This window comes from Sciurus vulgaris, assembly GCF_902686455.1.
Source record: "Sciurus vulgaris genome assembly, chromosome: 7".
NCBI lineage: Eukaryota > Metazoa > Chordata > Mammalia > Rodentia > Sciuridae > Sciurus > Sciurus vulgaris.
The window spans coordinates 77,716,001-77,733,764 of NC_136467.1; the positions used below are offsets into that span (position 1 = coordinate 77,716,001).

The following is a 17,764-nucleotide window of genomic DNA, read 5'->3' on the forward strand; positions in this document are numbered from 1 at the left end:
TTTGTTGAAGAGGCTATCTTTTTTCCAATGTATGTTTATGGTGCCTTTGTTTAGTACGAGGTAATTGTATGTAGGTGGGTTTATCTCTGTGTCTTCTGTTTCATTAGTCTTTATGTCTATTTTGGTGTGAAGACAATGCTATTGTTGTTACTGTAGCTCTGTAACAACTTAAGGTCTAGTATTGTGATGCTACTTGCTTTAGTTTTTGTGCTAAGGGTTGCTTGGCAATTCTGGGCCTCTAATTCTTCCAAATGAATTTCATGACTGCTTTTTCTGTTTCTATGAAGAACATCATTGGAATTTTAATAGGAATGGTAGTAAATCTGTATAGCACTTTTGATAGTATGGCCATTTTGACAATATTAATTCTGCCTATCCATGAAGATGGGAGATTTTTCCATTTTCTAAAGTCTTCTTCAATTTCTTTCTTTAGTGTTCTGTAGTTTTCATTGGACAGGTCTTTCACCTCTTTTGTTAGATTGATTCCCAAATATTTTTATTTTTTTTGAGGCTATTGTGAATGGGATAGTTTTCCTGTTTTCTTTTTCAGCTGATTCATCATTGGTGTATAAGAATGCGATTAATTTGTGGGTGTTAATTTTATACCCTGCTACTTTGCTGAATTCATTTATAAGTTCTAGAAGTTTTCTGGTGGAGATTTTGGAGTCTTCAAAATATAGAATGATGTTGGCAAACAGGGATAGTTTGAGCTTTTCTTTTCCTATCCCTATTCCTTTAATTTCTTTCTTTTGCCTGTTTGCTGTGGCTAGAGTTGCAAGGACAGTGTTGAATAGAAGTGGTGAAGAAAGGCGTCCATGTGTTTTTCCTGTTTTTAGAGGGGATGCTTTCAATTTTTCTCCATTTAGAATGATGTTAGCCTTGAGCTTAGCATAGATAGCTTTTACAGTGTTGAGGTTTGTTCCTCTTATCCCTAATTTTTCTAGTGTTTTGAATATGAATGAATGCTGTATTTGATTAAATGCTTTTTCTCCATTTATTGAGATGATCATGTGATTTTTATTTTTAAGTCCGTTGAATTACTTTTATTGATTTTCTTATGTTGAACTAATCTTGCATTCCTGGGATGAGCACCACTTTATCATGGTGCACTATCTTTTCTTTTTTTTTTTTAATTTTTCTAGATGTTGACAGACCTTTATTTTATTCATTTATTCATATGTGGTGCTGAGAATCAAACCCAGTGACTCACGAATGCCAGGCAAGCGCTGTACCTCTGAACCACAGCCCCAGCCCTCACTATCTTTTTAATATGTTATTATATGTGGTTTAATCTGCTGGTGATGCTTTCCATTGAATTTTTAATTTGGTTTATTGATTCCTTCATTTCGAGGTCTTCCACTTGATTTTTTTTCCAGAATATCTATCTCTGTATTGAAGTGATCTTCTACTTCCTGTATTTTCTCTCTAATTTCACTACTTTTTTTTATTTTGAGATATTTTATATGAAGAAACTATTCACTAGAAGAAATAGAAATATCTATGAAGAATGCCAGCCTTACTAATGAACAGAGAAATGTAAACCACAACTTTTTCAGATTCATAAGTACCTATCACAAAAATACTGGGGAAACTGATAAAATCATACATTTCCATTTGGAGTAAATTATTAACCTTTTTTGTGGGGTAGACAATAGTTCAAATTCTTATATATGCCATGGTTAGAAATCACAAAGGATAATATAGATAGGTTTGACCTATCAAAAATTTCTAGGTAAATGTAACAAAGTTTAAAACTTTTATGACAGAAGAATCTGAATAAGTTAAAAAACAAGCAGCGGTACGGGAGATGATATATGGTACAAAAAAGATTAATATTCAAAATTCTAAAAGGAATTCCTGCAAAAGGATAGGAGACTAACAAGGTAATCCAAAAAATAGACAAAGGGTATAAACTGGTAGTTTATGTAAAAGGAAATTCCACTGGTCATTAAATAGGAAAAATCCATTACTGTTAGGGATAAAATATGTGGATATTGAGAATGCCATTGTTTATCCCTGAGTGAAATGTCAAAAATTAAAACTCTTTAAGATCCATACATTTCATACAGCTAGTCATTTTAGGAAACATTTGGTACAACAAATTTCACTACTTATATCATCTTTTACCCTTCAGATCAGTCTAACTATGAACTTTTTGAACTTCATCCTCTGACATTTCTTCTACTGTGGTGTCATGGGTTCTATTATTGAAGTATTTTTGGTTTGTTTGGTGTGGTTTGTTCCTTTGCTTTTTCATGTTGTTTGTGTGTCTACCCATCTAGCAGTGTGGATCTTAGGCAGTAGAGTTTGTACCCTGTGGATTTATAGTGTCCCTGAAGTTTTCCAATGCTTCATAGTTTAGGGCCAGACAAATAATAACCACAACCAGTGCAAACAGTATACAATGTTAAAGCAAATAATTCCTGCTGTGACATGTACAGTGTTAATTGTCACAATAAACAGAAATGATATGATCAGTACACTAAAAATAGTAAGTTTGCAAAAGGGTGACAATGAATAGGGAGAGAACAGAAGAGATGTAGGATGTGATAATTATGAAGGAGGAGGAGAGAAAATAGAAGGAAAAAAATTAAAGAGTGAAAGAGGACAATAGAGTTTGTTAGTAGAGGAACAGAGAGAAAGAATCAAAGGAAACATAAGTGAGAGAAAATACAATACAAAACAAAACTGAAATATGCTAATCAAACATCCTAGACCTCAAAAGACTTAGCCATGAATAATAACTGCCTTCAAAAAATGCTAAAAATGAGATAAAAGAGACAAATATGTATACCTATAAGTTTCCATTAAACATTCAACTCACATTTAAACAGAGAAAACAAAAAGTTCTCCATGAATAATTCAAAGAATTGTTTTTGTTGAAGTTCAGAAAATTCCTGGCTTCCCTTCTCAGCAGTGTTAGGTAGAGTTGGTTGGAGTGTAATGTCTACTCCACCTTCACAGTGATATTCCTGGAGTATTCTGTGAGAGGAAATAGTGTAGAAGGAGCTCCTGGAGGCAGGATTTAGGCCTAGGTAGGGTCCAGGTTCTTCAGTTAATGCAGTTGTTCTGAAGATTTTAAATCAGTGCACCTCCAGGGCCCAGCAGTTGCTGATCCACACTGGGAGACTATATCCTAGGAGTCTCACCTGGGTTCCACTGGTGCCATAGAGGAGCCAGTCTTTGGTTCCCTCCATCTCCCATGGATCCTGTATTTCCTGGTCCCTCTCTTTCAGTCTCCAAACTCTGTCACTACTGCTCTCAGCCCTTTCGAATTTTCAGCTGGCTGCATCCCTCACAGTAGGTTCAGTGAGCCACTGAACTCAAGGGGAAGAAGGGAACCAAGTGGGTTTCCTGGATTGTGTTCATCTGTATAAACCCCTCTCCATGTCTGATTTTTCTCCTGGTCACTTAGGCATGCTCTATATCATGTTTTGTGGGTTTACCAGGCCTGTATTTTAGGCTCAGCTCAGGTTTGCCAGGATTCGGCTCCCATAGTGGCGGGTTCCCTCAGCGTGGCTGCAGAATGGGTCCTTCCTTTGTCCTCCTCAGGCAGCTGGGAGAGATATGGCTTCATTCTCTCACAAGAATATTGTAAGCATGCCTTTCACATAGTCTGGTAGTGTCTTTGATCTCAGACATGCCACAGGTCTCCTAAAAATACCAGTTCCTTTAATTTCTTTATCCCTCCTCTTTACTTGTGGGGCACTAGTCAGGCTGGCATTGGAGGTTTGGCACAGCGAAGTTCTTCCTTATTTTATTATGTCCAACCTCCTGAGTCCCCAATATGCTCTGAATGTCCATTATTAATTCCCAGTAAACTTCTTTTAAATCTTTTTTGTGCACCTTACTAACAAGCTGCCTGTCTGCTTTCTTGGTTTTATGCCACAGAGTAGGCAGGAAAGGGACCTCTATTCTCCCATCTTCAAGACCTGCCTTATTAATGTTTTTGACTTATTGATTTTTTGCTTTTTCTACTTGCTTCAGAGTTTTATTTTTCATTTTTTTCTAATTTCTTAAGGTGAGAGCAAAGATAATTAATCTGTACATTTTTCTTCTTTTGCATATAGGTATTTAAATTTATGAATGACCTGTGGACTGCTATAGCTGAATTCCAAAATTTTTATGCATTTTTTATTGTTGTTAAGTTTGAAATATCCAAAAATGTTCTTGTGCTAAATTGTTTGACCCTTTTATTATTTTGAAATATATTGTTAAATTTATAAATGTTTTTTCTAGGAATATAGCTCAGTTGATAGAGTGCTTGCCTTGTAAGCACAAGGCCCAGGGTTCAACCCCCGGTACCCCTCCCCCAAAAAATTTATAAACATTTGGAGATTTTTTTTTTTACTTTTTAAAATTTATTTATTTTTATGAAAATCTTTTTTATTTTTACAGACTGCATTTCGATTCATTGAACACAAATGTGGTACAACTTTTCATTTCTATGGTTGTACATAATGTAGATTCACACCATTCATGTAATCCTACATATACATAGGGTAATACTGTCTGTTTCATTCCACTGTTTTTCCATCTCCACCCCTCCCACCCCTTTTTCCTCTACACCGTCTAGACTTCTTCATTCCACACCCCCTCATTATATATTGTCATGCACTTATCAGAGAAAACATTTGGCCTTTGGGTTTTTGGGCTTGGCCTATTTCACTTAGCATGATATTTTCCAATTTTATCCATTTACCAGCAAATGCCATAATTTTATTCTTCTTTATGGCTGAGTAATATTCCATTGTGTATATATACCACAGTTTGTTTATACATTCATCAATCGAAGGGCATCTAGGTTGGTTCCACAATCAAGCTATCATGAATTGAGCTGCTATGAACATTGATGTGGCTGCATCACTGTAGAATACTGATTTTAAGTCCTTTGGGTATAAATGGAGGAGTGGGATAGCTGGGTCAAATGGTGGGTCCATTCCAAGCTTTCTGAGGAATCTCCATACTGCTTTCTTGAGTAGCTGCACCAATTTGCAACTCCACCAGCAATGTATGAGTGTGCCTTTTTCCCCACATCCATGCCAACACTTATTATTGTTTGTGTTCTGGATAATAGCCATTCTAATTGGGGTTAGATGAAATCTTAGAGTTGTTTTCATTTGCATTTCTCTAACTACTAGGGATGATGAGCACTTTTTCATATATTTGTTGATCACCTGTGTATCTTCTTCCATGAAGTGTCTGCCCATTTCCTTAGCCCATTTATTGATTGGGTTCTGTGTATTTTGGGTGTAAAGTTTTTTAAGTGCTTTATAAACTTTGAAGATGAGTGCTCTGTCTGAAGTGTGTGTGGAAAAGATTTTCTCCCACTCTGTAGGCTCTCTTTTCACATTATTGATTGTTTCCTATGCTGAGAAAAAACTTTTTAGTTTGAATCTATCCCATTTATTGATTGTTGCTTTGTTTCTTGCACTATAGGGGTCTTGTTAAGGAAGTCTGGTCCTAAGCGAACGTGATGGAGTTTTGGGCCTACTTTTTCTTCTATTTGGTGAAGTGTCTCAGGTCTAATTCCTAGATCCTTGATCCATTTTGAGTTGAGTTTTGTACAGGGTGAGAGAGAGGGGTTTAGTTTCATTTTACTGCATATGGATTTCCAGTTTTACCAGCACCATTTGTTGAAGAGGCTACCTTTTCTACATTTGGAGATTTTTAAAAATGAGAGATCTTATTGTGGTTGCTTTCTGATCTCATACTTTTCTGATCACACAACATATTCTGAATTATTTTAGCCCATTGAAATTTATTGAAATGTGTTTTATGACCCATCCATATAGATGGTCGAAATGAATGTTCCATGTGTATGTTCTGTTGTGTTGGGTAGTGTTTTAAAAGTAACGGTTGGGTCAAATTAATGTCTGTCCAGATAGTATATATTCTTACTGATTTTTTAATGGATCCACTCTCCCTTTGTTTTTTTTTAATTTATTTTTATTGTAAACAAATGGGATACATGTTGTTTCAGTTTATACATGGAGTAACAGCATACCATTTGCATATTCATATATTTACATAGAGTAATGATGTTTGATTCATTCCGTTATTTTTTTCCTTCCCCACCACCCCAGCCACCTCTCTTTTCCCTCTATACAGTCCCTCCTTCCTCCATTCTTGTTCCCCTCCCACTCCCCATTAAGTGTCATCATCCGCTTATCAGTGAGACCATTCCTCTTTTGGATTTTTGAGATTGGCTTATCTCACTTAACATGATATTCTCCAATTTCATCCATCCTGCAAATGCCATAATTTTATTATTCTTTATAGCTGAGTAATATTCCATTGTATATATATACCACAGTTTCTTTATCCATTCATCAATTGAAGGGCATCTAAGTTGGTTCCATAGTCTGGCTATTGTGAATTGAGCCACTATGAACATTGATGTGGCTGTATCTCTGTAGTATGCTGATTTTAAGTCCTTTGGGTATAGGCCAAGGAGTGGGATAGCTGGGTCAAATGGTAGGTCCATTCCAAGTTTTCTAAAGAATCTCCACACTGCTTTCCAGAGAGGCTGCACTAATTTGCAGTCCCACCAGCAATGTATGAGTGTACCTTTTCCCCACATCCTCTCCAACACCTATTGTTGCTTGTATTCTTGATAATAGCCATTCTAATTGGGGTGAGATGGAATCTTAGTGTAGTTTTGATTTGCATTTCTCTTATTACTAAAGATGTTGAACATTTTTTCATGTGTTTGTTGATTGCTTGTAAATCTTCTTCTGTGAAGTGTCTGTTCATTTCCTTAGCCCATTTGTTGATTGGGTTATTTGTATTCTTGGTGTAGAGTTTTTTTGAGTTCTTTATACATTCTGGAAATTAGTGCTCTATCTGAAGTATGAGAGGCAAAGATATTCCCCCACTCTGTAGGCTCTCTCTTTGCATTGCTGATAGTTTCCTTTTCTGAGAGAAAGCTATTTAGTTTGAGTCTTTTTTTTTTTTTTTTTTGCAGTGCTGGGGATCGAACCCAGGGCCTTGTGCTTGCAAGGCAAGCACTCTACCAACTGAGCTATCTCGCCAGCCCTATTTAGTTTGAATCTATCCCAGTTATTGATTCTTGCTTTTATTTCTTGTGCTATGGGAGTCCTGTTAAGGAAGTCTGATCCTAAGCCAACAAGGTGAAGATGTGGACCTACTTTTTCTTCTATAAGATGCAGGGTCTCTGGTCTGATTTCAAGGTCCTTGATCCATTGTGAGTTGAGTTTTGTGCAGGGTGAGAGATATGGGTTTAGTTTCATTCTGTTGCATATGGAGTTCCAGTTTTCCCAGCACCATTTGTTGAAGAGGCTATCTTTTCTCCATTGCATATTTTTGGCACCTTTGTCTAGTATGAGAAAATTGTATTTATTTGGGTTTGTGTCTGTGTCCTCTATTCTGTACCATTGATCTACCTGTCTATTTTGGTGCCAATACCATGCTGGTTTTGTTACTATTGCTTTGTAATAGAGTTGAAGTTCTGGTATTGCGATACCCCCTGTTTCATTCTTCCTGCTAAGGATTGCTTTAGCTATTCTGGGTTTCTTATTCTTCCAGATGAATTTCATGATTGCTTGCTCTATTTCTATGAGGTACGTCATTGGGATTTTAATTGGAATTGCATTGAATCTGTATAGCACTTTTGGTAGTATGGCCATTTTGACAATATTAATTCTGCCTATCCAAGAACATGGGAGATCTTTCCATCTTCTAAGGTCTTCCTTAATTTCTTTCTTCAGTGTTTTGTAGTTTTCATTGTAGAGATCTTTTACCTCTTTGGTTAGATTGATGCCCAAGTATTTTATTTTTTTTTGAGGCTATTGCAAATGGAGTTGTTTTCCTCATTTCCCTTTCAGCTGTTTCATCGCTTGTGTATAAAAATGCTGTATATTTATGTGTGTTGATTTTATAGCCTGCTATTTTGCTGAATTCATTGATGAGGTCTAGAAGTTTTCTGGAGGAGGTTTTTGGATCCTCTAAATATAGAATCATGTCATCCACAAATAGTGACAGCTTAAGTTCCTCTTTTCCTATTCGTATCCCTTTAATTTCTTTAGTCTACCTAATTGCTCTGGCTAGAGTTTCGAGGACAATGTTGAATAGAAGTGGTGAAAGAGGACATCCCTGTCTTGTTCCCGTTTTTAAAGGGAATGGTTTCAGTTTTTCTCCATTAAGAATGATGTTGGCCATGGGCGTAGCATAGATAGCCTTTACAATGTTGAGGCATGTTCCTACTATCCCTATTTTTTAATGTTTTGAGCATGAAGGGGTGCTGTATTTTATCAAATGCTTTTTCTGCGTCAATTGAAATAACCATATGATTCTGATCCTTAAGTCTATTGACATGATGGATTATGTTTATTGATTTACGAATGTTGAACCATCCTTGCATTCCAGGAATGAACCCCACTTGATGGTGGTGCATAATTTTCTTAATATGTTTTTGGATATGGTTTGGCAATATTTTGTTAAGGATCTTTGCATCTATATTCATCAAGGATATTGGTCTAAAATTTTCTTTCCTTGATGTGTCTTTTCCTGGTTTGGGTATGAGGGTGATATTAGCTTCATAGAATGAGTTTGGTAGGGCACCCTCCTTTTCCATTTTCTGGAATACTTTGAGAAGTATTGGAATGAGTTCTTCTTTGAAGGTCTTGTAGAACTCGGCTGAGAATCCGTCTAGTCCTGGGCTTTTCTTGGATGGTAGATTTTTAATGGCTTCTTCTATTTCATTGCTTGATATTGATCTGTTTAAATCGTGTATGTCCTCCTGGTTCAGTTTGGGCAGAGCCTATGTCTCTAGAAATTTGTCAATGTCTTCGGTAGTTTCTATTTTGTTGGAATACAGATTTTCAAAATAGCTTCTCATTATGTTCTGTATCTCAGTAGTGTCTGTCGTGGTATTTCCTTTTGCATCATGTAGTTTAGTAATTTGAGTCTTCTCTCTCCTTCTCATTGTTAGTGTGGCTAATGGTTTGTCTATTTTGTTTACTTTCTCAAAGAACCAACTTTTTGTTATGTCAATTTTTTGAATAGTTTCTTTTGTTTCAATTTCATTGATTTCAATTCTGATTTTAACTATTTCCTGTCTTCTACTACTTTTGCTGTTATTCTGTTCTTCTTTTTCTAGGGCTTTGAGCTGTAATGTTAGGTCATTTAATTGTTGACTCTTCATTCTTTTCTGGAATGAGCTCCATGCAATGAATTTTCCTCGTAGTACCGCTTTCATAGTGTCCCAGAGATTTTGATATGTTGTATCATCATTCTCATTGACCTCTAAGAATTTTTTAATTTCCTCCTTGATGTTTTTTGTTATCCATGTTTCATTCAATAACATATTATTTAGTCTCCAAGTTGTGTAGTAATTTCCTTTTTTTATTTTGTCATTGATTTCTACTCTCAGTCCATTATGATCTGATAGAACACAGGGCAGTATCTCTATTTTTTTGCATTTCCTAAGGGTTGCTTTGTGGCATAACACATGGTCTATTTTCGAGAAGTTTCCATGTGCTGCTGAGAAGAAAGTGTATCTGCTCGTTGATGGATGGAATGTTCTATATATGTCTATTAAGTCTAGGTTATTGATTGTGTTATTGAGTTCTATGGTTTCTTTGGTTGGATTTTGTTTGGAAGATCTATCTAGTGGTGACAGCGGTGTGTTAAAGTCGCCCAGTATTATTGTGTTGAGAAGAATTTGTTTGATGTACAGGGGATGCACCATTGTTTGGGGCATAAATATTTAGTATCGTTACGTCTTCCTGATTTATGATTCCTTGAAGCAGTATGAAATGTCCTTCTTTATCCTTTCTGACTAACTTTGGCTTGAAGTCCACTTTATCTGATATAAGGATGGAAACCCCCGCCTTTTTACTGAGTCCATGTGCGTGGTAGATTTTTTCCCATCCTTTCACCTTTAGTCTGTAGATGTCTTTTTCTATGAGATGAGTCTCTTGCAGGCAGCATATTGTTGGGTCTTTCTTTTTAATCCATTCTGCCAGTCTGTGTCTTTTGATTGATGAGTTTAGGCCATTAACGTTCAGAGTTATTATTGAGAAATGATTTGTATTCCCAGTCATTTGGCTTATTTTTGGTTTTTAAGTTGGCTTGTTTTCTCCTTTGAGTGGTTTTTCTCTAAGGTAGTGCCTCCCTTTGCTGACCTATATTGTTGTTTTTCATTTCCTCCTCATGGAATATTTTGTTGAGAACATTCTGTAGTGCAGGCTTTCTATTTGTAAGTTCTTTTAACTTTTGTTTATCATGGAAGGATTTTATTTCATCTTCAAATCTGAAGATTAGTTTTGCTGGGTATAGGATTCTTGGTTGGCAACCATGTTCTTTCAGAGCTTGAAATATGTTGTTCCAGGCCCTTCTAGCTTTTAGAGTCTGAGTTGAGAAGTTGGCTGCTATCCATATTGGTCTCCCCCTATATATAATCTGATGCTTTTCTCTCGTGGCCTTCAAAATCCTCCCTTTGGTTTTTTAAAATTTTGTTCATATACTTTGTACTTTATTTAGTGCAGACACTTTAAAACTATTACATCCTTTTTATGAGTTTGTCATTTTATCAATATAAAATGTTCTTTATTTCTGGTTAATTCTCTGTCTTGAAGTCTGTTTTACGTAGTATTAATATAGCCACACCATCTTTCTGACATAAAGCATTTAATATATTTCTTATAAACAGCACATATTTTCTTTTTTAAAAATCTACTTTTATCTTCACTTTGTAATTGTTATGTGCAGAACATTACATATACTATATTTTATGTTTATGGTTAGGCTTTGTATTGGTATTTGTTTTGCATTTGTCCTACACATTCTTTGTTGTTCTTTTTCTCTTACCTTTCTTTGACTTACTTGAGTACTTTCTAATATTCTGCTTTATCTCTTCTATTGACTTTTTGAGTCTGTTCAGTTTTTTCTTCCTCTTCCTCCTCTTGTTTTTTTTTAGTGGTTGCTGAGAGTTTGTATCTGACACCACAGTTTTCTTTTAACAATAATTCACTGCTGTAGTGAACAATGTAAGAACCTCAGTGTACCTCAGCTTATCCCCATCCTGCCTGTTATGCTTCTGTTGTTATTTTAATTTTGTACAGGCTTTTACACCCAGATATGTTGTTATTTCTTTAAGCAGTCAACAAGTGTCTACACACATTTGCAAACATACATACATGTATGCACATATATTCATTTTACAAGGTCCTTAGAATTATTGGCTTATTTATTTTCCTGGTGATCTTTATTTCTTTCTGCAGAACCAGTTTTCTATTACTCTTTCCTTTATGAAAGAAATTCCTTTCACATTTCTATTTGTTGTTGTTGTTGTTTTGGTGGTGCTAGGGATCAAACCCATGCAAGGCAAACACTCTATCACCGAGCCACATCCCAAGCCCCCTTTCACATTTTTTTGTACAAACCTGCTGAAGGCATGTTTTCTTAGCTTTTGTGTGAGAAAGTGTTTATTCTTTTAATTTTTAAAAGGTATTTTCACTGAACATAGAATTCTAGGTTGACAATTTTTTTCCCCCAATTCAGCACTGTACTCTATTTTCTAGTGTCTTCTGGACAATGCCTGTTTCTAATTAGAAATCAGCTTCTAATCTTATGATTTTTTCCTCTGTATATAATATGTTTCTTCCTGATCATTTTTATGATTTTCTTTTTTAGTTTTCAGCAATTTGATTATAATATGGTTTTAAAAATTTATTCTACTTGAGTTTTCCCATATTCCTGAATATTTGAGTTGATGTTCTTCATCAATTTTGAAAATCTGTGGCTGTTTGTTATCCCTTCAAATATTCTGCCCCATTTTCATATTATTTTCCTTTTAGAACTAATTGGTTATATATGTTAAGTCATAAGGGAATGATGATTGTATATTGTTGTCCCACAGGTTTTATCCACTTTGTTCTAATTTTTTAAGTACTCCCTGTCCCTCTTCATATATTCTTGAATAATTAAGATTTAAGGGGCAAACTCTTTGTTAACACCTCTTGGAATAATAAAAATAGAAAAGAGCAGTCAGTACTTTTTCTATCCTAATGCTACTGTCATTCTTCTTTGGAAAAAATTATCTTTTCAGACTTAGCTCTGCCCCCAATCTGCAGCACCCTTGATGGAGGGAAATATTGTTTAAAAACATTGATTGCAACTTAAAAATATATTTTTCATTGTTAGTGAATCAGATATTAAAATATTAAAAGACATTTGGTATAAAAATTTATACACTCTGTTCTTTAAAGGAAATTTTAGAAATGTGCTTAATAGTCTAAATTTTTATAATTTGTGCTGCTATTCATGTATTTTCATATTTTATATTAAATTTTAAAAGTATGGTTATTTCTCTTCATATAATATTTTATCTCTAACATTTAAAAAAGTTTAAAGTGATGAATAGATTTATAATTAAAATAATGAATTAGATTGCTTTTAACATTGGCCACAGTTTGAATAGGAATATCAAATTTTCATGAATAGTTTTATATTAAAATAACTTATTTTTCCTTCTATCTCTGATTTGTTAGAGGAATTTAATGATAGAATTTTGCGACCCGAGTTATCAAATGATGAAATGCTGTCTCTTCATGAAGAGTTGCAAAAGATTTATAAAACGTATTGTTTGGATGAAAGTATTGACAAAATTAGATTTGATCCTTTCATTGTAGAAGAGATTCAAAGAAGTAAGTCAGTGATGATGAACAGAATGAATTCTCTCTTTTATAGTTTTCAAAGAGTTTTTTCATATATTCTCATTTTTATTTGAATAGCTATGTGAGGTTCACGGGAAGCTTAGATTATTATTACTTTAATATTAAGGGATCTTTTGTTAACTTTGCTTCTTGTCTTAAAACATTCTTTTTTTAAATACTCATATTACAAATGAGATGAAAGTTTTGAGAAGCGATGTATTCTCAATTCACATACTTAATATTTGTCAGAACTGATTGTTTTAATTTCCCACTTTATTGACTTCTTACAGTGAAGTTTCTGTGAAACAGTTTAGAACTCTTTGTATGCTGTTTTACTGTAATGGATTTTAAACTAATTGATAATGTATTTATGCTATTCATAAATAATTTCTACAGTAGAATTTTTTTAAATAGTCGCTGAAGGCCCATATATAGATGTTGTGAAACTTCAAACCATGAGATGTCTTTTTGAAGCATATGAACATGTTCTTTCTCTCTTGGAGAATGTGTTTACCCCTATGTTCTGCCACAGTGATGAGGTAAGTCTAAATATTAATCTTGTTTGAGGATATTTACACAGAATTTTATAGAATAATTCAAATAGCAAAATAAATAGAAAAATAAAACAAGGTTAAAAAGTAAATACCCTTTTCCACCATGTATCTTAATATGTATTATGAGTGATTATAAGTAACTTTATAAAACGCAGTTCTCAGTACTAAAACCATGTTTGTGTTTATGTGGCATGATAGATTGGGACTGAATTGTTCTACCTGATTTTCCCTATGTCCCAGTGACTTTGTAGTACTGCAGTGATGTAGAAACCTCATTCTTCTTACATGTACATTATTTATGACTTGTGGAAATAAAGTAACCTGAATATTTCCATTTGCAACATTTTAATCCTTTGTCTCCTTGACTGTGGTTGTATTCTCTTGATTTAAATAGCTTTTCCTATTTTTTTTTTTTTCTGGCTCTGGGAATGGAACCCAGATCCTCACACATGCTAGTCAAGATCTTAACCACTGAGCTATACCCCTAATCCTTAAATAGCCTTTTCATTAAACTGGAAAGTAGAAAGGTAAAGTACTATGTTTCAATGTAAGATATTTGTTTAGTATATCATAATAATTATTTATTATTTTAAAGTATTTCAGGCAACTTTTAAGAGGTGCAGAATCACCAACACGCAATTCAAAATTCAACAGGTAAGTATATTTAACCATGCACGTTTGGTGTTTGAACTTGGTGATGCTTATCATTCTGTGATAATGTCATCGTCTTTAGTAACTATTTTTCTGAATGAAAATGTAGTTCCAATACTACATGAGTAGACAAGACATTTCATCAATAAATTGAAGTCCTGTTATACATAGAGTAACCTAAAAATGCCTGACTGTTTTTTAGAAAAATTATACATTGTTGCCTTTTTAATCTCTTAATTAATACATATTAATGCCAGATGAACTGCTTTGTTAGAGAGAAGGACTGCCTACATGCACAAGTGAAATCCACAGATAACTCCCAATTTGTCTTTTGTTTTCAGAAAAAACTTTTTTATTAGAGAACTTACTGGGTAAAAATTAGAAAGATTTTCCTCTTTTTCCTATTGGAAATACAAGTGTGCAGTTTACCTAAAGGTAACAAAATGGAGAGTGTTATCCATTTATAAGCTCAGTAGTTAATGTCCTGATTTGTCTTTGCAATGTTATATGTTCAGTGTTATATGTACAAAACTGACAGACATCAAAGTTATGTCTGTAGAATAATCACATTGTTTTTAATACCTTCCAGTTTTAGCAAGTATCCAATAAATATATAAAAAAAATTGGAGATGATGGTACAAAGAGACAAGTAGATTAAACCAGAAAATGGAACATTTTTTGACAGTAGAAAATGTGAAAACTATGGGGAGGATACATTGCATTTTTGGCATAACCAAGTATTCTAGGTATAGATCTGAAGTTTTTGAAATGCTGCATGTTAGTTCTTAATGGAACACTTCAGTACAAGTAGTATGCGTGTCATAACTTTTTTGAAGGTGGCAAACATTTTTATGATTCTTCGTAAAAAATTACTACTTTACTTTTTACTAATAATTTATGTGTATATTATAACCATGAAACATTAGACTTTATTTAGCAAAAATCATATCCGTGCTGCTTAAAATAGTATTCTTTGCCAAAAGCACATATCTCTTACTTTGGTTGAATACTTTTTCAAGGCCTTTCATAGAATTTCCTAATATACTTGATAAGCAGGTGGAATTTATCCTTTTTTTAGACTTAGAGTGTTGAGGATCTCATGTAAGCTCATATTGAGCTTCCCTCATTTAAGGATACTAGTTCTGTGATCTTAGAAGTCAGCTTGGTAGCTAAATCTAAGTTAAGGTCCTAACTTCAGAGATGGAGAGCTTTTCTTTGCCATTTTGAGGATACCTGATTATCTGTAGCATACTAAGGAATTCATTTTTCTTTCTTTCTTTCTTTTCTTTTCTTTTCTTTTTTTTTTTCCCCACACGGTGCTGGGAATTAAACCCAGGGCCTTGAGCTTGCAAGGCAAGCACTCTACCAAATGAGCTACATCCCCAGCCCGGCACTCATTTTTCTAGCTTAAAATTTTAAAAAGACATAAAGGATATATGGATTCCTTTTATTCTGGACACTGATTATAACCTTTAAAGTATGCTTTTCTTTATATTGACCTGACTTAATATTAACTATCAGTCTTGTCAGGATGCTGCTTCTCTGATACATAATGATTCATTTGCTTAGAGTAAGTAAAATAGTTTCTTAACATTCTTTCAATGGAAATTTAGATTAGCTTTGCTGATGTGATGTTAAATGACTTAAATATATATAAAATATTCAGTGTTTTGCATCTACATTTTATTTAGTTGTCATTTAAAAGTACAGTTTTAATGCATATTGCTAATCTTGAACTATTTCATTGTGCACTCAAAGCATAACTTTCTGTTGTTTTAAGAAGTTGATAAGCTCCTCTTTTTTATTTAAAAAAAAAACAAACAAACTTTTTTTTTTAGTTGTCAATGGATCTTTTATTTTATTTATTTATATGTGGTGCTGAGAATTGAACCCAGGGCCTCCTACATGCCAGGCAAGTGCTCTACCACTGAGTCACAATTCCAGCCCTCAAAGAATACTTTTTTAATATTTAGGAATCTTTTGTTAATTTTGCTTCCTAGCTTAACATTAAAAAACATTGTATTTTGATGCTGGGAATCAGGACCTCATGAATGCTAGGCAAGTGCTCAGTAACTACATCCCCAACCCCCAAACATTCTATTTTACATACCAAAGCTAAAACTGGGTGAAGAAGCATACATAATTTTATCTAACATGGACATAAATTCCATTTTGGAAAAAATGAATTAACTTTTTGTGCTAAGTTTTGGTGCCATAGTCTCCACATCCTTTACACAGTATCAAACAAATGTTATGCCTAAGGGCAAAAAAAATAGGGAATTATGTACTGTCATTGAATTAAGAACTCTTCTGTAGTAATCTATATTCCACACTTCCAAAAAACAGCTATGTGCTTTGTTTCTCTTACCTTTATCATATTGTTTGTAAAGATTTCTACCTTTTACAAAGATGAATGCTATCCACTTGTGTAATTTTTAAGCTTTTTAATTTTGTTTTGTATTCTAAAGTGAAACTTGTTTAATATCTGGGCTTTCTCTCTCTCTCTTCTCCTTCCATAATTTCACATATCTGATATTGCAGAGGTAGCCTAAGTTTGGATGATTTTCGGTAAGTCTTGAGCATGTGATTCTTTTCAGTATAAATTATCTGTTTAAGTTCAGACACTATACCTCAAACAACCTAATGTAACAAAAAAGGAAAAAATAAGAAGCACCATGATATTACTGCCTCTGTTATTTAGTATAACTTTTTAAAATGAATCTCTAATTTTAGATACCTCCTTTTTCGACATAGCATATGTCATAAAAATGTCTTGGTATTTCCAGTATTTGATATTAAAAAAATGCTAAAATATTTTCATTATTTTTCCAATATTTTGCTTTCAAGGCTATTGATTCTTTGTTGTTATTTTTGATTCTGCTAAACTATTTTTAGAATTATTTGTGTTTTAAATTTTATTTTTTGTTGTGTGCATTATACAAAAAGAAGAGTTTTGTGTGGTGTATTGTTACATCATGTAACATTCTCTGATCAATTTAACTCCCCTAATCTCCTCACCCCACCTCCCTCCCTTCCCCTTCTTCTACCCAGTTGGTGTCCCTTAAAGAACTTTTTTGAAAGAAAGAAATATAATTATGTTTCTGTGATTATGGGCATAATTACAAGTGAAATAATTTAAGAATGTCATATTTCAGAAACCTCAATTGTTATATGATCTTTAGATTCTGTAGACTAGAACAATATAATTAGGTTCTAGAAATTTTCATGACATTTTGTTAATATTTTTATATTTATCTTTGAAAACATTTCTTCTCTCAGGGATATATACAACCTTGGATTTTTAAAAAACACTAACTGCACACCTGTTTAGATAAAATAATCTAGTTTAGGCATACCCTTTGTCTACTTACTACTTATTTGTATTTTTCTTTCTTTTATTATGATTATTACTTTTTTAATTTGTGTTTTTCTAATTTTAAAGTAAGTTTGATTCGTTCCTCAGACTTGTAGATAATACACACCACTGAATACCTGGTGTATTTGAACTTGATCAATTTGCTTTCATTTCTGTAATTGTTTTATTATTTGAGCAGATAAATTTTGCTTTGGGAGTAATAGCTGTCCAGTAACTTAAGCATTTTAAACAAACTTTGTTAGATTATAAAATAGTCATTTTTATTTGGGTATCTGTTGTAAGGGTAGTAGTTTTACATACTGAGAATGAGTTTTAAATTGAATTAAAGTTATTGTTTTATTTACCTGAAACACAGGGTATTTGGCTCTAATGGAGGAAATTTTTGCTTCTTTTAACATTTTTTTTCTTTCCATCTGCTCCTGATTTTTGAAATCACTTATGCAAATTGTGAAATCAGTATTTAATATTTATGACAGAGTAGGCTGCTTCCTTGGGCTACATTT

At 33.6% G+C, this 17,764-nt stretch overlaps 1 protein-coding gene across 7 annotated transcripts in view; it reads left to right on the plus strand.

The window, feature by feature from the left end:
* The window catches only part of SNX14 (sorting nexin 14), a 104,525-nt gene that overhangs the window by 47,957 nt on the left and 38,804 nt on the right, over nucleotides 1-17,764 (plus strand). For 5 of the 7 annotated variants that reach the window (XM_079146950.1, XM_079146946.1, XM_079146947.1 and 2 more), the window contains 4 exons: nucleotides 12,516-12,671; nucleotides 13,095-13,219; nucleotides 13,830-13,888; nucleotides 16,427-16,453. In XM_079146950.1, the coding sequence (XP_079003076.1) occupies nucleotides 12,516-12,671; nucleotides 13,095-13,219; nucleotides 13,830-13,888; nucleotides 16,427-16,453 (367 nt within the window). The remainder of the gene's footprint in view (nucleotides 1-12,515; nucleotides 12,672-13,094; nucleotides 13,220-13,829; nucleotides 13,889-16,426; nucleotides 16,454-17,764) is intronic. The other 2 variants (XM_079146948.1, XM_079146949.1) reach the window with 1 other exon arrangement.